Source organism: Dendrobium catenatum, unplaced genomic scaffold, assembly GCF_001605985.2.
Source record: "Dendrobium catenatum unplaced genomic scaffold, ASM160598v2 fragScaff_scaffold_334, whole genome shotgun sequence".
NCBI classification, from domain to species: Eukaryota; Viridiplantae; Streptophyta; class Magnoliopsida; order Asparagales; family Orchidaceae; genus Dendrobium; species Dendrobium catenatum.
The window spans coordinates 3,442,619-3,465,454 of NW_021318796.1; the positions used below are offsets into that span (position 1 = coordinate 3,442,619).

Here is a 22,836-nt window from a genome sequence, read left to right on the forward strand (position 1 = left end):
TTATGATAAAACTTAACTCTATTGCGTCCTAGAATATTTGCTTTGTACGAAAATTCAACACGCACACTGATAAAAAGAGAGGGTGGGGCATTCACAAGAGACACCAAGATTTCTATATGAAAAACCCTGAAAAGGGAGAAAAATCAGAGGGCCTAGCCCAATTTAAATGGACCAACTAGTATTTGTAGTTGATTACAAATAAGGCCCTTCATTGAAAGAAAGGTCATAACTTTATTTAACAAATATATATCATATAGAGTATGTTACATGGTGGAAATAGGAAGAATCATTGTTGACGTATTCACTTGGTTGGAAGGGCCATAGTCGCTGGGCGATGAAGGTCAGATGGACTGTAGTCAGTGGGCGACGTAAGTCAGAAGAACCTTAGTCGGCGGGCGACATAAGTCGGAAGGACCGTAGTCGATGGAGGTCATAAAGATCGTTGTCTGGCGACAAAGGTCGGAAGGATAGCGTAAGGTAGAAGTCCAACGATGGGACAGAAGTCTAGCATCATGAATGTCTGACGACGGGCAGAAGTCTGACGTCAGAAGTTCGATGGAAGTCCGGCAACGGGCAGAAGTCCAACGTCAGGCAGGAATCCGGCGACGGGCAGAAGTCCAGTGTCATGCAGGAATCCGGCGACGGACGAAAGTCCGATGTCATGTAAGAATCTAGTGATGGGCGGAAGTCCGGTGTTGGGTAGAAGTATGTCAATGGATAAAAATCTGGCATCGGATATAAGCATGGTAAAAGGTAAATTAACAGTGATTTGAATGGATGAATGATGTTGAATCCCTTGGTCTTGGACTGTTTATTAAGCATTTGTCTCGTCAAGCCGCTCGATTCGACTATAAGAATGCCATGTTTGGAAAACTTTTTGGCAATCCAAATTATGGATTGAATCCAGCAAATGCGCTTCGGGTCTTTGATTTAAACTCATTTGAGCTCATATTGAGTCAAATTTGACGTCGTTGGGTTTGCATTTTCAAGATGTTCAGTTATACTATAAGTTTGCTAAAATCAAAGTTCATATGCCTTTTGATTTAATTTTTGAAGGTTCCAACTCGATTTTTGCCTCGAGATTCGTGCTTGATCAAGATAAATTTTTGATGATATATCAAACTCATATTTAGATTTCAACAAATTCGGAATAATTGCATCATAACATTGTTTGCAAGAGTTGTTAGGTTTTTTTTTTCAATAGATAATACTTTTATTGTAAATAAAGAAGCCTATATGAAAATAAATAACTTTATCTTTCTATTCAAATAGTTGACTAACTTTTTAAAATTAAGAAATTCATTAAAAAGTAAATTTTGGATTTATATGACTCATATTATGCATAATTGGAGAAATATCATTGCTATTTTTATTTATTGTAGAAATATATCTTAAAGTCATTTCGAATGAAATAATCTCATCTTACATATTTGGAATGACTATTGATGTCTTTCTTAGTCAAATTTGGTCCTCACTAAATTGATTGTTAGAATTTTGTTCAAACCTGATTTGCAACCTATGTTCGAACTTTCGTTCGAAGATAACTTTTTGGAATGATGCCTTCTTCAGCAAGCATACCGCGATTCCTATGGTGCCTTCCTCAACTAGCACTTTCCGTGTTGTCTATTTCTCCTCGCATGTCATCAATGTTATAAAAGCTTGCCCTAAGCAATCTCTTCTCACAAATTTATTTCATCTTCTACATGTTATCATCTAGTGATTCCTTCTCCAACATGCACATCACCAGCCCTGTGATGCCTTCCCAGATAAGCTTCGTTTATGACTAAACTCCTCCCACACCACCTATATCATCAAAGCTTGTCCAAGAAGCTCCAATTATGAACTCCCCTTCTCCTTCACACGCTTCACAATGAACATACAAATCTCAATTTGATTCAATTTTGTTTGTGATAGGCTTCAAAGTACAAGACATTATCCCTCTTTAAGAGTAATATCCCTCTGTAAGAGTAATTTCAAGCTTCCTTTTAGGGAAGTTCTATTTGGTCCGGTCACAGGACGTAGCTCTACGTTCGGCTGCCAGTAGAATCGTGTCACGCGTTCTCACTATTTACCACGCGCCCCGACAACCTGACCCGGAACGGACCCAGGATGGCTCGGTATTTCTCGATTTTGCTAGGTATTGCTAGGTATTGGTCGATTTTGCTCGGCAATAACCAATACCGAGCAAATACTGAGCAATACCGAGTTGTACCGAGTTTTTCTAGAAAAACTCGATACAACTCGGTATTGCTCGGTATTGGTCTTCACAGAGCGGTATTTCTCATTATTGTCAAGCAATACCTAGCAATACCGAGCAAATACCGAGTAATACCTCGCAATACAAGAACATAGCATTCCCGGGTTCCAGTTCGGGTCAAGTCGTCGGGCCGCGCGGTAAAGAGTAAGAGCACGTGACGACATGTTATTGGCGGCCAAACGTAGCTCTACGTCCGGTCAGAGGACGTAATAATTGTTCCCTTTTAGGGGTGTTTGATTGGCTAAAGAAAAATGCAATGTAAATAAATTTACTGTAAAATAAATACAATATAAAAGAAATACATTTGAGTTATTTAGATGTATATAAAGTAAATGCAGGGGGAATTTTGTTTTATTTGATTAGAAGTAATGAATGTAACATGATGTTTAAAGATGATGACAAATGACAGGTGATAGGATGGTAATGATGGCCAAAGTTGGTCGGCGATAAGTGAACAATTAGCGGCGAGTAGTGGTGGCCAACGACAGGTGTCTGCAATAGCCCATGGTGGCGGTGGATAGTGGTTGGTGGCAACCGGCGACTGTGGATGGTGCACGACTTGCAATGATGGTGGACAGCTGTGGTAGTGGCCACTAATGGCAGACGAAGGCAATGGGCACTAATAGGTGATGGCGGCGGTGTCAACCGACATTGGTGGTCGTCAGAGGACGGTGACCGACAGTAGGCTACAAACAACAATGAACACTATGACATGTGAGGGGCAACAATTATGGGTGTCAATTTCGGGTCACGAGTCGGGTTTGGGTCGAACCTGAAATTGACCCGGCATTATTCGGGTTCGGATCAACCCGACCCGTTTTTGCAAACGGGTCGATTTTCTAAACCTGAACCTGACCCGCTTCGTGTTTGGATCAACCCGACCCGAACCGCGGGACAACAGCCAGCGGCAGCGGATAAACGGCCGGCAACAGCGAAAGTCGGCGGAACTCGAGCGGGAATACCAGGAAGCGAGCGGGACGCGATGCAAACGCTGGCAGCTGGCCTCGGGACGCAACGGAGCAACACAACGCTGGCAACTGGCCTCGGGACGCAACCGTGGGATGCGATGCTGGCGGCTGTCCTCGGGACGCGATGCTACGTAACGAGGGCAGCTGGGGCAAGCGGGCACTCGGGCCGTGGGGCAGCCGGGGTAGACGAGTTTCCGGGTAAACCCGGGTCATTCCTGGGTTCTCAGGTCAACTCGAACCCGACCCAATTTTTCAAACGGGATAATTTTCCGAACCCTAACCTGACCCGCTTCAGGTCAACCCTTTTTGGGTCGGGTTCGGGTCGAGTCCATTATTGATAGGTCTAGCAATGATCTAGCAAGTATAAACAATTCTAGCTCAAAATTAGGCGAATTTGAATTACTTAAAAATTGAACAAAAAAAATTACACCATTTACTTTGATGTGTATATTCTTTTTTTTTTTTTTTTTTTTTTTTTGTATATTCTTAATCCATCCAATCAAATACTTAAATTTTCAAAATCCCCTAATTTAAAATAATTTCCATCACTTTGTATTCCAATCAAACAACCCCTTAATATCATTAGAGAAAATTGGATACATTTCAAAATTGCTTGTTTTTAGATAAATTTTCTTGATATCATCATAAGAAATAAACCACAACTATTCTTAAATGGCAAAATAAAGTGGGAAAACGAAACTTTCATGAATTATTACCTAAAGCTCTGTTTGGTATGTCGTGTGTTTTTATTTAACTTTTATCTTTAAAAATGTTTATTTAAAGTGTCTTTTTGCATTTTTTTTATTTTTAATTTAATTTGAAAAATATTCAAAATAACTATTAAAGCCTATGTGAGACCACTTTATTTTTAATTTTTAAAATATACTTATTTAATATATTTTATTTTAAAAATAAAAAAATAAATTTTATTTATTTTAAATATTTCTAAAACTAACACTTCCATCAACCATCACCTCCACTCACCATTGGCCACTAACTCTAACCATCTTTAATCACCAACATCAACCACCATACTCGACCACTGTTATCTGTCACTGCTGCTCAACGAATGCCTATCACATGAGATTATTTTTTGTGGTCACCAAACTGTCTAAAGGTGAATCAGGATGAGCCACATCACCCGATACACAACACGAGTACATAACAAAAAAAATGATCTGACACATCCTGATTAGCCTCTGGACGCCGTTTGGTGACCGCACAAAATAATTTCTCCAATCACAGTCATTAAGTCATATAAATGAATTTATTAAATATTTAATAGAAATAAAAACATGATTTAAACAAATCAAAATATAAATAAAATAAAATATAAAATGAAACAGAAAATACAATAGTGTTCCACGCTCCTAAATAATTGAAACACCTCATACAAAAATTTTCTTTAGCGGATTCAGACAACATATCTCTACTCAAGCATACAAAGGTTATTCGAGAATATTTTATTGCATTATCCAGGCTGAGCCCAACTTAATAACCCAATAAGCCACAGCAGAAATTACTCGGAACAGTAAAACCATTCCGATAAGAAAATAGCAAACCTATTGAATTATTTCTAATAACATACAAAAATATTTATCTTTCCAGTGCTAAAGCATCTGCCGTAAATAGATAAACTAGCAAATATTGCTCAAAATTTTTCTTTAAAGTTCAATAATACGTCCTAGAAAACATTTTTTTGAAATTTTTATAAGCTCAATAACATGCTTAATAGCTTGAACAAAACAAGATAACCGAATTCCAAAATGAAAATATTAACAAAACAATGCTCACAAATAACTCTCACAATAACGGAGTCTTAAACAATAGCAAAAAAAGACTCACTAAATATGAATTAGAGTAATTGCATGGAACACAAAAGGGTGCGGGCAAACCTCGTTAGCCCACCAAGTAAGCACACTTTCAACTTTTGCTGTGTGCTCATCAGGCCCTACAGAAGGAATGGTTAATTATGACCATAGTAAAGCCATTACAGCAAGATGGAAAGTATATATTTTCTTAACCTCCATCGCCACATACTTCTCTGCATATGCGTTTAACCGGTCATCCAGCGCAAAAGACCACCAGAACCTTGCCGCTGCACTCCAGCCGTATTTTGCTCGACTTGTGATCTCTCCTGCCGTAGGATCTCCAGCTCTCGCTCTAGAGAACCTACTGAATCTAATCTCTTCTGAATATCTGAAATTTGTATCTGTAACGATCCAATAAATAAATTAAATAAAAAGCATTTACTTTAGTTTTATGCAACCAACAAAGGTACCAAGAAACCAAAGAAACAAAAGAATAACTAACAAAACCTCTAGTTTGAAGCATCTTGATCTTTCAGCTTCTAGTTGTGATGCAACAGCCTTGAGTTCCTTTTAATCAGGATTACAATAAAAAAGATAATCAAAAGCTTAAAAAAACAAAGTAAGAGAACATTCCACGAGGGTTTAAGAGTTCACCATAGACAATAAAGACTGACGATTTCTAGCATCTTCAAGATTTCCTTCAACCTTTGCATTTTCTCGTCTTACTTCAGCGAGCTTAGACTCTAGATTCTTCTTCTCTACTGTCAGCACCTCAGTCGCAAACGACTCGACCTCTGGTTGTCTTTTAGCTTGCTCACTCTTAAGGTTTTCGTCAACAGGATCGATGTCCTTTGTGCCAGTTGATGTTACTAAAGCATAAGCAGCTGTAACTGAAGCTGCTGCGGCTGCGGCAGCTGGTGACTGGTAGAGTTTGGGTTTTGTTGGTACTCTTGGCTTGGGTTTTAAAACGAAAAGCTGCAATTAAAAACAGGGGATCACAGATGTATATGATAAACAGCATGCTAACTGTAGATGTAAAGACCTGTGAAATAAAAAACAATTTATATACAAAAAAAAATTGGACTGTTACAAGAAATGTGACGATAATCATCCAATAAACATACAAATGTATATAGAAACTTTGAAAACTAAAATGTGAATAGTCTAGATTGCAGGATAGTTGTCACGTTTAAGTTCTCCTTAGAGACCTTGAGATCAAGGGTTGAGTGGCAGAATAGCTTCTTTATAATGCAGACGTTGGACAACATAAATTAATTCCATAGGCCCAGCCCAACACTAGTTTGAGTTGCAAGTAAATCAAAAATGAAACAAATAAGACAAAAGAAAACAAAGAACAAAATAGAATTAAACGTGGAAAAACCTGAAAATGGGAAAAAATTACGAAGCTGTATAACACCAAAAAATCTACCATAAAAAATGGGAGAAATTTGATGCATTTTTGAAGTAAAAACAACAAGATAACAAGTAGAAAATCGAAAAAAATTTGAAGATAGGGGATGATTTTGATTAATACTTCAACAATAATGAAGGATAACATGGATCAACTATTCGAGAGGTAGATCAGCTCTCCCACAAATCCTAGACTCTAGTAGAAACAACTCACAAGAAAACTACAACAAACATAAATAATATAAAGAAAATAAAACAACATGATTACCCTTAAATAAACCATCATATTTTTCTCTCAAATATAAATTTAAATCAGCCCTCTTTCCCTTAATTAAACATTAATAATTCCCTCCCAAATCTGAATTCAAATCAACCACTTTCCCTAAATAAAACCTTCTTAATTCTCTCCCAAATCTGAATTCAAATCAATCCTCTTTCCTTAAATAATTATTTCCTAATTTCCTCGTCAATCTAAATTCAAATCAACCATCTTTCTCTAAATAAACTTTTATAATTATTTCTCCCCGGATTTCTCCTCCTTATATAGTGAAATATTAATTGGCCCCACAAGGTGGGACCCCATAGCATATCAAAATCGTACATATCTTCACACTAACACTCTCTTCACCTCACACTCATATCCATCATCTCCATAAGCGAATACAAGCATTTCTCACGAATTATAGAACCTTCAATTGGATAAAACTCTTAAAAACAAAAAGAAAACCGACTTAACCAAACCAGCACGACGACACTATACCTACAACACCTCGGCACTATCTCCTCTGCCTCATAATGAGCCCACATCGCTACGGCGTTGTGTTCACAATGCCTCGATGTTGAGCACCTTTTCCAAAGGGGGGGCCACATCACCTTTCATTGAATTTACGTCGTTGCGGCGTTGTACATACAAGAAAATTTTACCCCCCCAAATAGGGGTGCACTGCCCCCCTACAACCCCCTAATGAGTTTCTCGTCCAGCTCCATTGACAGATTGAGGAGATCCGAGTCAACAGTACAACCCAATTAGTCGAAACAATTAGATTCGACATAACTAATAGGGGTATCATATGTATTATGTTGTACACTGTCACCAAGCCAAAATAATTAGGATAAGGCCAATGTTAATAATAATGATTATCAACAGTAAGCTCAAATCATGTGCAATCCAAACAACGAATTTTAGACTGTTTAACCCACTAATTGCATTCTTTAGTTTTTGCATAACAAACAAAGGATCCAATTTACCTCATTGCTGTACTTGCCGTTGTAGCCACCGAAGGCAATCAGAAGGCTTTCCCCGTCAATGGACATTGCAGAAAGGCTAAGGCCCTGCAAAGCACAAGTCAAGACCTAAGCACGATCTTGGAAAACACTGGGAAATATATTGAGATATTTCTCTTGATAATTTTAGAATATAATAGTCCATTCACTTTTAGAACAATATTTTCTTAAAGACTACCCAACTCAGAATGCAAACATTACACTGCACAACTTATAAAGCAGTATCTAAGTATTCCAATGCACTGCACTAAACAAGAAACCAGAAAACATATGAAAATATGCTAACATATATCATCAGTCTCTTCGCATTAAAATCAGAAATAAGCAAATTAATAGGTAAGAAGGAAAGAACATAAAACCGTGAAGCAAAGAAAATCAAAGCAAATGATTTCAACAATAAGATAGCATGCATCAGCCACCCAGCATGTAGTCCAGTGTCATTGCTACTTATCTCCAAGGTCTAGGCCTGAAAATAATAATAATAATAATAAAACAACGCATGCAGCTAGTGAAGCGTGTCAAAAGCAGGGGCAGTTGGCAAGCTAAATCCAAAAGGAGATGCATACATTTAAATGGCCACGCACCTCAGAAAAAAACCACACAAAGTTACAACAATGTTAGTCTTAAAGATCATAATGAGCTTTTATGAAAGTCAACTCAAGAAGGCCGCATGTGAAGAATGCCAAGGAGCTTAATCACAAGAATTTAAAGCTTTTGAACTTGAGAAATTAACAGGAACGAGAAATCTAGGCCATTCACAAGTCAAAATTCACACATTTATTGGATACAAATGCATGATAAGCACTGTACCTTAGTAACATAGATAAGCACTGTACAAGGGAGCGCATCAAAAATTTATGTACACAGTGCCATAGATAAAAACCAATGAACTTCATGCGAGTTTGCTTAGCATCAACATCACGTTTTGCTTCCCATAAAAAGCAGTTCCAGATTGGCTTGAGAACAAGAAACTAGTTTGGATTCGATGCTTATCTACGTAGAATTAACCACTATATGATTTCTAAATTATGAAGGCCAAGATACAAAATGCACATCATGAAAAAAAGCTACTTATTCCACCGACTCTTATTATACCTTTTTTATTTACAAATGTTATGTATTGTACTTGGTGCTCCCCAAAATATTCATAACACAGCTTAGCCGGTACTCATAAGGTGTTTTTAATCCTACAACTTTTGATGGACCTTATCGAGTATCTTGCATTTGTGGCATTCTAAGTGCATTCAGATAGGATTACGAGGCATTACTTTGAGAATAAGTATTAGTTACCCTCCATTCTAGCCATTCTAGTCCTGATTATTCCTTGTTCAAAGTCAGGTCACCTTGATTTGTGGACTCAACAGGGCCCACATTACACTCAAGCGCATTTAAAGACTGACAAGCCATCACGTGCTAGAACAAAAATAAAGGGATAAAAAGATATCCAAATAATAATACTAATAATAAAGAAAAAAAACAACAATCAGAAAATCATTGTATTAGAAAAAAGAAAGAAAAAAAGAATAATAATAAAAATAAGGAAATAAAAAGGGTCATGCATAAGTGCAGCTCATCCCATTCAATTAAGAGGCCCTCTGTATAATTTAAATAAATTGAGAAAATATTCCCCCCTCCTAATTTCTTTTATCGCACGCCTCCAATTGGGGCACTTCTTCCTTCAACGAATGACTTATATAAAAGTAGAGGGCAAAAAATTTCAAAATTCCAAAAATTTAGAAAAGAGAAAATTTTTACTCGCAAGCACTTATGAGAACATTGTTGTACGTGAGGACATTTAACCAAAAGAAAAAGAGCCACTGCGGGTATTTTACTAAAATTTTGTCATAATTGATAAAAAGTAATAATTTATAATGTGATGTAGACAAGAAAAAATTGCCTACAAATATAAAATTTGCAAGTCTTCCAAAATTGACCTATTTCAAACCAAATATACCGAAAAAAATGACTAATATGACGACTTAACGACAAAACTACAAATTATAGATGATATGATAACAAAGACATGTTAAAAGGCACTTAAACACCTAATAAATTTGATAATAAGATAAGTTGAGAAGAAATATACAATTGAGTGGTAACCATGGAGAGAAGTAGATAAGAAGCCTGAGACAAAATCAAAGAGAGGAGAAAAGAAAGGGAACTAGCTCGCAAGCTAGAACACAACCCGCAGGTTTCACATTCCAAATATTTTCTCACCAAAACATACATCTAAAACAGCCCAAAACAATCCTTTATATAGGAGGAAAGAAGAAGCCAAAAAGCCCACAAAACAGCCCTCATAAATTAAAGAAAAGAAGCCCAAGAGTCACCCAATCAACCCCTATTAAATTGCATAAGAGGAATCCAAAAAGTCACCATAAATTAGGAATCCCAAAAGTCACCATAAATTAGGAAATCCAAAAGCCAAATCAGCCTCCCACTCAAACCAATCAGAAAAGATGAGACAAAAGGCCAACAGGCAGTCATCCAAACAGCCAAACGGCAGGGAATCGAACAACCAACCCAAGCAACCAAGAATCGGTTGGCTCTTCCCATTTTGCTTGCATCAATTATTTATGGTAGGGTCAAATTCTCCTTGGGACTCATTCGAATCTTGACATGAGGCTTCCAAAGGATGAATGCATGGAATATCAATTTAAACTCAAAACATATAAAGACTTACAATAACAAAAATTTAAAAACTCTTATGACACCAAGACTCACTCGACAAACCTGCTCTAATACCAAATTGATGCAAGCAAAAATTAGGAAAACCCCTAATTTTTGCAAGCAAAAATAAAACACTTCCTAGGATATAAGAAAATACTTAAAAATAGACAAAATACAACATTTAAACACAATATGACTTTTATAGGATGAAGATAACCCTTACAAACTTATGACATAAAAACAAACACCTAAACTTGCTTTTCTTGGATCGAGAAGAAAGATGCAATTGGCGTCGAACTTGCGGAGAGAAGAAAGAGATAAGAAGCCAAGACGAAAGGGAGGACAAGCTCGCAAGCTTTCCCAAAGAAGAGAGAAGAAGTGGAACAAGCTCGCAAGCTTTTCCAAAGAAAAAACCCTCAGGTTTTTTATTCCAAAAATCTCTCCATAAACTCTTTATTAAAAATCTTCTAAACTCATTAAACATCACATATTTATAGGTGACAAAAGGTAGACAAGCAGTCCCCTTATTCCTCCAATTAAACTAAGCAGATAAGGGGAGATAGAAGGCCAAACATTCAGTCCAGAAACAATACTCAAACAATTACACAGAAAATCCAAAAAGGCAGCCAAGGGAGAACTGAAAAAGCAGCCAAAGGGAGCCAGAATAGCACCCGAAAAGGCCACACAGAAAACCGGGAAAAGCAGTCACGAGACAAGCAGCCATGGGAGAAACCAAAGGGGCAGCATAGGGAATCGGAACCAGCAGACAAGGGAGCCGGAACCAACCAAGGAGAAGAACCAAGAGGGAAAAACGAAGACACATAGGGAAGGGAAAAGGCAACCAGGGGAACCGAAAAAAGGCAACCAGACAGGGAAAACTGAAGGGCCAAGAAAGGGGAAAGAGAGCCATGGGAAGGGGAGCTAGGTGGGGAAATCAAAGGGCCATTAGAGAGGGGGAATTAACTCAATTAAATTCAAATTAATGAGCTAAATAAGAAGTAGCTCAACATTAATGAGCTGATTTTTTAGTAGAGGTCATTGAAGCTCACCCAAAATATTTTGACCCCCCCCCCTTGCCTACATCAACCCCCCCCCCCCCCTTGCCTACATCACAATGTGTTGTATTTTTCTAATTTACTCTCTTTCTTCTCTTACCACGGTCAAACACAAGCTAGTTAGATGTCTAATGACCCAATTAAGTTAAAGTCGACCATGTTACCATACATAACATTTGGGGTTTAGAGATAGGCCTCATACTACCATTTTATTTTATTAGATGTCCAACAACTTGATATAACCAAGGCCAGAAAATACCCATAAATGATCTTCAGAGCATGGTGATAAGGCTCTGCATTATTACTCAACCTTAATTTCTGGAAGTTTGTGAAATGTCTAACAATGTTGTAAAATCAAAGTCGAGAAGCCAACCATGCATGACCTTTGGGGAATGGTGGAGAGGCCCAAGTTTCCATAACCTCAACATTTATTGCAAGGTTTCCATATGTTCAATGGCCCAATAAAGCTAAGGTCGAATGTCACTCGTACGTCATTTAGGATATTTGTAATGTTCCCAAAATGTGTCTTAATGCTTTGCATCACATATATGTCAACTTTCGGGCATAATGTGTATAGGTCACCAAGCTTCCTATTGTCCCTTAGTTGGGAAAGGAACAAAATTTTAGATGAAAATGAGAACTTGCAAAACAAAAAGTTGCCAACATTATACCAAACAGTTACATGGTTAAACCTAAAAACCAAAACATAAATCTACATAAGTACATTGTTGTTACACTCAAAAACATATCCCCACATTTGGACAAGAAGAACCTTGGATTGAGTTTAATAGGGAAAAGCAAAAACTTCCCAGCATTCCATCTACCGATTTGGACAAAGGATAAACAATGAACATTACAAATAATCTAACAAGTACAAACCATACACAAAGCAGACTTAATGAACGTATAATGTAATCAAGTGAAACAACACTAACACTTGAACATGGGTAAATTTAATGTACTCGTCGCATACAGTGAACAAAATTTTGGGCTTAGAACAATGTACAAGCTAGATTATGCACCATCTCTCTACAAACTAAAAATTGTTGTGTGTTAATAATAAAATCTTAGCAAAATATTAGCACAACTTAGAAATAAGTCAAAACTTGATGGAGTCGCCTTTAAGTTAGAACAAAGGACATAGAAATTCTAAATAGGCTTGGGTGGGCCTAATCAGAAAACCTCATTATGAAAATACTTGCTAACTTGTGGGCTCCGAAAATTCGCACCCGGCTTCTCCACCGACCCTCTTTCTTTCTTTTCTTTTTTGGGTCATTGAGGAGAGTTTTAACGAGCAAGTTCCGAGGTAAATTTTTAGAAGGCAGATTGGATTGTGAATAATACATCACCTATAGATTTAACTCTCATTTTGCGAGGATTTTATGATCTGAGTTTTGGTTTCCTATGGGCGCAAACCCCTATAGTTAATTACTCCTCCTGATGACGAGAGAGAACTTTCAATTAAGGCTAATCGTCAAAACAGATACTTGGTATCTGGTGTATAATAGCAGCATGAGTTTGTTATTTGAAAATTTGATATTTAAAATTAGAAATTTTACTATCTTGCACTTAAAGAGGATTGTGGTGGGGGATGATGATGAGCCCAATCAAGTTCATATGGTTCCATCGTCCCGGGACATCATGGTCCTTGATCTACTTAGTCAGAGGAGGTAGTCGACCCAACCTAATAGAAGGATTTTTGTTGGCAGCCATGGGTTGCTTCATCTAAGAGTACGTTGTAGACCTGGGGTTCATATCAAATATTTAGGGTTCCCTCTAGTTGAGATTTTTATGTCAACACGATCATCATCGGGGTACATGAGCAATTTTCATTTTATCCGTCTGAACCTTGTTGACTCTGTCTATTTGACAACAGAGGATCAAGTCCCCTGTTGTTCATTCAATCATTGTACATCTTCACTCTGAATTTCGGCAACATCCCAGCATATCCCATTTGGGGGAAATTTGGGGAGCTGGGCCTTCCCACCATGCCAAGAAAACGTGTATGGGTCTTCAAAGGTACCTACTTTGAAATCCACAATTCTTTCACGGCAGACATTAAGGTACGTACTGGTACTTAAATTTTTTTCCGCCATGATAAGAAAAGCGTGTACAGGGCCTACCCGCCTCATCGTTAGTGTCGTACTAGGTTCTCCTCCTACCACACAAAGAAAAACGTGTGTGTATTGATGGTGATGATGATGCGTGAGGATCGAGGCACACAACTTCTTTCTTCCCCTCTCTCTCTCCTCTTCTTCTTTTTTTAACTTAACTTTTTTTAATTAACATCAATTAATTATAATTAATTATAATTAACTATAATTAATAATAATTAACTATAATTAATAATAATTAACTATAAATAATAATATTAATTAATCATGATTAATAACAATAATTAAGATTAATAATAATTAATTATTATTAATGATAATTAATACTATTAATTAAAATTAATTGCAATTCATTATAAATCAAAATTAATTGCAATTCATTATAATTCATAGTGATTAATTATAATTGATAACAATTAATTATAATTAATGAGCATTAATTATAATTAATCATAATTAATCACAAATTAATTAAAAAAGAATGTATGGATACAAGATTTATGTTAAATTCTATTAAGCAAGATTTAGGGAACGGTTAAATCTCACAGCCAATTAAATCCTCTGTTTCCCTCTTTCGCCATAAACTCTGTTTAGGGATTTGGCTAAAGAAACGCGTGAAGGGATGAAAGATACCTTCATAGTGAGCAAGTTCCCATCGTTGATTCCAATCTAACAGAAGGGAACGTCATCGAAGGAGGAGAATCTGATCCGCAGAGGAAGATGCGGTTGGAGCTCAGTTCAAATGAGTAGGAGGTTGGGATGGAGGATTATAGGTTATATAAAGTATTTGAGGTTGGGAGGCGAGCTCAGCGGCTTGCGAATAGGACTAGAGTGACGGATACCGGATCGGATTGGGTAGAGGTTGCAGGAGGAGGAAGTCAGCCGGTCCAGTTGGGGTGGGGATATTCAAATAATTGATCATGGAAGGAAGAATAGGATTGAGGTAGGTCGACAGTTATAAGCTGATCGGGCTTGTGCAGGGGGATTCGAATCGTCTGGGAGGCAAAATTCGAGGTCAGGAGAGGCCTTGGATGGATGTTTCATTGCAGAGGAAACAGGAAGTCAGGGATTGGCTTCGGCAAGTGTTCCGTTCGTGAGCGAGAAAGGTAACCGGAGGCCTCCTCGATTCGTTTTAATGCAAGCATATGGCAACGATCGAGGCATCATGTGAAGAGGAAGAACGGCGTGGGATTCAAATCGTGCGTAGAGGGATATGCGGGATTCATGTAGAGCTTTGTGCAAAGAACGACGAGCGGAGATCACGGGTCGATGTGTGGAGGTACATGAGATATCGAGCGTATATATCTTCTCTTTTTTTCATTTGGTTATAAGTCAACATAACTATAAAATAAACATAAAATATATTCTCATGTATTCAAAAAATCTACTGACTTATGAGAGTTTCCCATTGGGATTAGACAAAGGGAGGGGAGCCTCTACTTTCTACTATTAACCCAACTAATACATCAAATTAGCATATTGCCCTCAGCCTAAATATATTAATAAAAAATTTACTATCCAAAAATTACACAATTGAACTAGACCCTCGTTGGAAAAACATCGAGATTATGAAAAATAAAAACAATATAAAATATAACAATTCAACACTAATAGTTAGCTCAACCAAATCTTGAAACGACATATCAATCAATCTTGATTGGGTTGTCTTATCTATATAATAAGATCACATGTCCTAACTCTAGACTTTTCTCGGTTTGAGACTATAAATTTCACCCCTGAACTATAATATATTTGGATTCATAAGCCACAATCTCCAAGTAAATGTGTGTCAAACCTTGATGAGAGGATACCCTAACCCTCTCTCTCTCTCTCTCTCTCTCTCTCTCTCTCTCTCTCTCTCTCTCTCTCTCCTCTTTCAAGGCACCCTACCTAAGAAAAGGATTGTAAGGCTAGCTTTTGGGTTACTTTAAAACTTCAAATAATCAAACCCACTCATGGGGTTATCCACTATCAAAGCAATACCCAACTCCCAAACTTGCCTCACATATATAAGTCTCGCCATTAAACCTTCATAATAAAGCCTTAACCCTTTAGCCGAGTTAACACATTGTCAAAAAAACCCATTAAATCAATCCATTAGGCACAAATATGGGCCTCCCTTAGCCTAAAGATGTAAGTCCCACCATTTTGGATCTCTCTATCATCAAAATTATAAGCTCCAAGCACCGAATTTTTATCAACATTAAAATATGACAAATAAGTGTTGATTCTCCATATTTACAAAAATAAAAATAGCATTCCCCACTCTGATAATGAAAGACCGAATTTTCAAAATCACCTTAAGCCCTATGGATAAAGTTCCCAAATTTGGTTACAAACATTGTAAGATCCCATTCTCAAGCTAGCCTGATAGGGAATTCATTATTACACCAGAGCAGATCATAGTTCAATATTATGACAATACCTCTTTGAAGCATAACAAACTTAAGATTAACCCAAGCCTCCCTGCTTGCAGGCCCAAGGCTACCCATGGATGCAACCTGTTGCCATCAATGACGTAGTTTAATCACTGCATAAACAAGCAACCAACCTTTGATACAATTACCACGTGAAGTATACAACATACATATTGGCATCACAACAAAGTATGCTCGATCTGATAAATCCACATTCACTAAAACTGTCTTAGGGCGCTCTCCTTTAAAGTTAGCACACATTTACTCCTAGATAATCAAGTTGACTGCACCAGTCATGAATCGATCAGAGGTACATGTTATGTGCATTTGCGCTAATTTGGTATACGACTGAATCACAATCAATCATAATAGTACCCTTGAACTTTTTACGTCCAAGAGAAACTCATAATCTTAATCAGAGAGAATGACCCCTTTATCATACTACCACCCCAATTGACTCAAAATACCTCAAAGAAAATAACTAATGGTTGCTAATCAAACTCCTTAAATAATATGACTCCAAGCCTTCCATCATCAGTAGATTAGGTCTGTGAGGTCAACTTCAAATGATGAAATCATATTATCTTGATTTAGTCAGCCATCCACCACTCTATCCCATTTTAAAATTAGATATTTTTTATCGCCACACAGCGTAATTAATGTCCTTGATCACAAGTGTAGACTGCATCGCGTCAGAGATGTATTTAACCATGGATGTCATATGAAATCCCAATCCTCTATATATAAAATAAACCCAAATTAACTCCACCAAAGAGGCAAGAGAAAATCACGGGAATGCATAAAAATAAATCCACCTTTGAAATCTTTTTTCTCTTTCCTGTAACTCCAAAAGAGTAAAAGAAATTCCCGTAATTCATAAGACCTTTAGAGCCCTTGGTTTCATGCCATAAGAGCAACCACCGAATGATCTTGTAGCTGAACTAATAGACCAGCATGCCAAAATAGACAACTCCTATGATGTGTATTAACTTAAAACCCATGCATGATATGAGCTAGAGTCGAGCTTGCTTATTTTGTAAAATATTTTTCTTGCATCGTTAATTTTTATCAAGTTAGGGTTCGATATATGATTTTAGAAGCTAACATATGGTCATTTGAGCGCACAAAAAATGACATTTAATCTTTACAAAACGATTTTTTTATGGATCTTGAAATATGATAGTTGAACACGTTCCTGCAAATCCCAGCAGAATAAAACCTAATGATCATTAATTCGCTAAAGAATTAAATCCAGAAAACAAAAATACTAGAATGAAAAGTGGCATATAAAATGTTAAAAGTAAGCGACTAGTTTAACCTCACTGGCAAGTGGATCTTGTGAGGGAACGACCGTAGCTACTGACCAGACAAGTTTGGACATGTTCAAAACAATAGTTTCAGTGGCACCTGCATAAACATGCATATACAATACAACAATATAAAAGCAAATCATAAAAATAACATAACTCATCTAACATGTATAAATAACAAAGGTAGATACTCATCTAGATGATAGAATAACCCAGAATAGAAGAATATTTGGCCGAAGCAAACACACCGCTTATAGTGTTTCCACCACCAACTAGGTACCACATATCACCAACAGCTGCACCAGCATGACCACCTCGAGGTGTCACAGCAACACCTTGCACGTCAGGTTGAGACCACTCCATCTGCAATCAATTATCATGAGTGTGCAGGATCAGGATAAATATTTCAGGTGAACTTCAGTCCCATATAAATATGGATGCAAAATGAATCAAAAGAGAAATGAATATTATATAAAAAAAATTACGTTCTGCAAGTCCAGCACATGAAGATCACAGAAACATGATGATTGAGTGGAGCCACCAAAGATAAACAAGTACCGTCCAGCATGCTCTGTAGCTGTATGATCAAATCGTGGTGACGGAGGAGCATTCCTATTTATTCAATATAAAAGATTCTTAAACACAAAAAATAAAATAACACATAACTATTCACATAAGATAAAATTTAGTACTTAGTTTCCACTTCATCCCAAGTCATAGTAATCAAATCAAGAATATGGAGGTCATTTAGCAACTGTCTATTTCTGCCTTCCCCCCCAAACATTATCAGTTTTGAACCCACAATTGTAACAGATTGACCCCCTCGTGCCACCTGAAACCAAAAGATAGGAATAAAGGTCTCGTTGTAGGAAATCACAAAATTAATACATAATACATGATTTAACCGCCATTGCTAGTCCAAGTCATATGAGAAAGGTTGAGGGTTGGTGATAAGTCAATCATAAATCATAAAACTAATATAAAAACTAATGAAATGAATTAAAATTTGACTTTTTCTAGTGCCAAGTCGGTCCACCAAAAAAAATGTGCCATGGACAATCCAAACAAGAGTACTCGACACAACTTAACCTAATTATGGTTAAAAATAGACAAGGCTGATTAGAATAGCACTCAAAAGTGATGCATCACAACTTAACAGGATTACAGTCAAAAGTAAATAATGGTTGATTAGGTCTAAAACTAATATTAGTTGATTACATATTATATGAAGTTTGAGTACTTCGAAAGGGAAGGAAAGAAAAAAGGTGGACATAATGATTAGTATAAATAAATTGCTTGTTAATAAGAAATCAAACGAAAAGGAAATAAAATCCTAGAACATTAAGGAAGCTTACAAGTTAATGCATAATGCAAATTTTAAAATTGAAATGGGACTGAACCAGTGCAATGGATAGAGAGTTGAAAGATAAAATTATTCAAGTGAATGGAATAAGTGATAAAGTTATTGGTAATAAGATGATCATTGGCAAGGACAGCATAAATACAACTAATGCATATGACCCTCAATTTGGATTAGAATATAGTTTAAAAAACAATTTTACATTTTATAAAAAAAAGAATAAACTACTACAACATACATATGAGAAAGAAAGCAAATTTATTGAGGGTGACTTACATAGGAACATAGATTATAGTAGGGCTATAAACGAATCGAGGCGAGCCGAGCAGGTGCTTAATCAAATTTGAACTCATTTATTATCAACTTGTTCAAGCTCTACTTGAGCTTTATTCAAGTTTTCTGTTCATGCTCAAGCTTTGTTAGTTTAAAATGATAAATGTTTATGTTTGATTTTTGTTTGGTTCATGTTTGATTTGGTTCATGCTTATCAAGCATTAAACAAATAAGGTTTATCGAGCTATTAATGACCTTTACTTTCTAGATGTTCATTAGCATAACAAATGAGCCTTATCAAGCCTACTAACAAACAATTATCTAAAGCATGTTCACGAATATTTCTAGTGAGTATTTTCAAGCTACCAGAAGAGTCCGTTCACGAACATATCTAGCAAGTATTTCAAGCTACCAAATGAGCGCATTCACAAACAAACGAGTAGAAAAAATTATTATTCTTATAAACAAGCTTGTTCACTAACAAGAAGAATATACTCTGCAAAAAAGATACACCAAGGTACATGATGTTGTAAATGTATGGTAAGAATATCCATGACTGATGCAAAATGACATAGGCTTAAAATTGATCCTCGATGTAATCCAACTGAAATAGGAAAATACTTAGTCAAACCACTTTGCATTTGAACACAAGTATGACACATTCTATGCATACTATTGAAACTTTATCATATGCTTTGACTAAATCAATAAATATCATATGTAGATCCTCCTTACTCCCTATACTTTTCCATCAAACCTCTCAAGCAATATATAGCTTCCATATCAGACCTACTCGACATGAATCCAAACTAATTTTGAGAAGCACTAGTATCACGTCGTAACCTATACTCAATTACTCTCTCCCATAATTTTAATGTATGACACATTAACTTAATTCCTTTATACTTCGCACATTCTTGCGATTCACATTTATTTTTAAAAATAGAGACCAACATACGCATTCTCCATTCATCTAACATCTTTTTAGTCTTCAAAATAAAATTAAACAATTTAATAAGCTAAAAAATTCCTTGATCTCCTAAGCATTTTCACATTTCTATTGAAATATCATTAGGACTTACTTTTTTTTATAGTTCATTTTCTTTAATGTTTCTCCAACTTCAGTTTTATCAATACGATGATGAAAACAAAAATCTCTATTTTCATTTTGGGTGCTAAGGTCACTAAAGTTAATCGCCTTCACACAATTTTCATTGAAAAGTTCATCACAATATTTCATCAACTTATATTGAACACCCTCTTATACGAAAAATAATTTTTGATCTTCATCCTTAATTCATTTTACTTGACTAAATCTTTACTTCTCATATATTTTTGCTTGGTTAACTTATGCATACATCCTTCCCTATCATTCGTATCTAATCTATTATATAAATCACTAAAAATTAAATTCTTTACATCACATACTGCTTTCTTAGAATTCCTATAGGCCCCTCTATATCATTCCTCATCTTTCGAACTTTTACATCCAAAACAATTTTTATAACAAGGCTTATTATTTTAATCTTTTGTAGCACATTTTAATTCAATCATCAATTAGTTTTTACTATAAAAAAATTTCCCTTTTATTCCACAAGCACATACTTTATAACATTCCTAATATTGCTAACTATTTTTTTCCTAAATAATATTAGCTTCCTCATAAACAACCTAAATATCTTAAATTTTACTCTTAAAAATATTTTTATTAGTGTTATTTAAATACCTCCATCCAATCATAAGATAATTGTTACTTTATTTTTTATTTTCCACCCCTTCATCTTAAAGTACAAAACCAATAAGAGATGTTTGATACATAAACTTTCACTCGGAATGATTTTACAATCTTTGCAATAAAAAAAAATTATTTTTATAAGAAAACAATCAATTGTTAGTTTATTATAACCACTATTATAAGAAGATACACTTCTCTCTTTTCTTAAATAAAGTATTAGCAATTACAAAATCATAAGCTATATTAAAATTTAATATGACCCCTTCACCTTCATTAGTCGCTTCAAACCGATAGCCACCATAAATATTTTTAAAATATTTTAACACTCTACCAACATGTTCATTTAAATCTTTTCCAATAAAAAACTCTTTTTCTAGTAAGTATCTTTTATATTAATTATTCTAAATCATTCAAAAAATTTATTTTTGAACACATATTCAAATCTACTTGAGGATCATAAGCATTTGTAACATTAATAATCTAAGCATCAACAATAATCCTTAAAATTTTAATTCTATTTTAACTTTTATTAATTTCTACAACATTATCCTTCAAATTCTTATTTATAATCAACCTACATCATTTCTAATACGACTCATAACTGAATACTAAAGTTTAAATTCTAAACTATCAATCTCTAGTATTTTCACCAACCTATTTAATTTCCTTAATACCTAGAGTATTTATCTTCTTATAAATCATATTTTTTATTAATTTCATTAATTTATCTATAAGAGTACCTATATTCTAAGTTCCTATAATATCTCTAGTTTTATGGACAAACTTCTTTGCCCATATCCATCTATGATATAAGGACCCATATTACTGCTGCACCCGGGTGTTGGTGCAGTGGCCCTTGCATATTTTTCGGCGTCTTTAAGCCATACAGAGAGCTTCTAGGGAAATGTCCTAGCATCATAACAATATATTAAAATATTCAAGTCATGATTGCTCGACAAGTTTTACGCTGACTATCGACAAAGCAATGCAACCCTCCACTTTTTTCATCCAATGTTTGGGATCTGACAATGACAATGTTCTATTGAAATAGTATAACATTAAAAAAAAAAGAAATCAATTTTTTAATAAAATAAGAATAATTTATCATAATAAAATAAAATAATGTGTGAAAATATAACAAATAAATATTTATAATTAACATTAATCGATTATTAATGATTCACAAGCTCTATATTAAACATTAATAGAGATTTGCAACGAGCTCTATATCGAGCTTATTCACACGCTTTAATTGATATTATTCATGAACATAAATGATCAAACACATAGTTGTTCAAACTTTTTATTTAATAGTTGAATATTTTAAAAATTATTCAAATTTATCTAATTATTTAAACAAATGATTATGAATGAGCTAAAATCGAGTTAAGCCACAAGTAGCTTATCGAACGCTTGATTCATTTATAGCCCTAGGTTATAGAATGGGCAACAAAAAAATGTGGTGAATGTAGAATAAGAGATAGAAATAAAATGAGAGAAATTATACTTTATTTTACAATAGCATAAGTTACAATAGTGAATCAACATTTTTAGAAATAAGAAGAAGACTCAATTGCATATGAAAGTGGAGCCACCAAATTACAAACGATACAAATAAACTTCCTTTTACTTGGAATGAAAGAAAATCATTATGTAAAACATTTAAGTTGATTCCAAGAGAATTCAGCCACATAACTTAGAGTAGGGATTATAGATGTATATCTTGGATTACAAAGAGAACGATCAAATGAAATTATTGTCTTAAGATAAGCTAGTAAAATTCAAAAGGTGAAAAAGATTTAATCTTCAAAGATTAGAGAAAGATAAAAAATACATTCTTTAGTTGAGCTAAACTCAAAGCGGGATAAATGGTGATCTCAATAATAAGCTAGCCATATAACTTTTAGGAGAGTCTAAGAATAAATTGTGGACTACTACAGAAACTTGGTGGTGAAATGAGGAAGAAAAGGTTATTGAGAAAAATACACTAGTCATTAAAAGAACAACAAAAAATAAGTACTACAGTGGCTTGTATTGTAAAGAGGAAATATAAAGTTTCAAAGATGCATAGCAATGTAGAGTTTCAAAGATTGTTTAGATTTCTGCCAACTGGCAAATGAAGTAAATGGAGATTTATTTTGAAGGTTCTCATACATGCAAATCCCAATAATT

At 35.3% G+C, this 22,836-nt stretch overlaps 1 protein-coding gene across 9 annotated transcripts in view; it reads right to left on the minus strand.

Annotated features, from left to right (window-relative positions):
* Positions 1-4,863: 4,863 nt before the first annotated feature.
* LOC110099920 (acyl-CoA-binding domain-containing protein 4) overlaps positions 4,864-22,836 on the minus strand; it is a 35,122-nt gene continuing 17,149 nt past the window's right edge. For all 9 annotated transcript variants that reach the window (XM_020827242.2, XM_020827251.2, XM_020827246.2 and 6 more), the window contains 9 exons: positions 17,989-18,128; positions 17,782-17,908; positions 17,545-17,659; positions 17,305-17,393; positions 7,695-7,778; positions 5,691-6,011; positions 5,544-5,603; positions 5,266-5,437; positions 4,864-5,176 (listed from right to left, as the gene is read on the minus strand). In XM_020827242.2, coding sequence (XP_020682901.1) covers positions 5,282-5,437; positions 5,544-5,603; positions 5,691-6,011; positions 7,695-7,778; positions 17,305-17,393; positions 17,545-17,659; positions 17,782-17,908; positions 17,989-18,128 — 1,092 coding nt within the window. In that variant the 3' untranslated portion in view covers positions 4,864-5,176; positions 5,266-5,281. The remainder of the gene's footprint in view (positions 5,177-5,265; positions 5,438-5,543; positions 5,604-5,690; positions 6,012-7,694; positions 7,779-17,304; positions 17,394-17,544; positions 17,660-17,781; positions 17,909-17,988; positions 18,129-22,836) is intronic.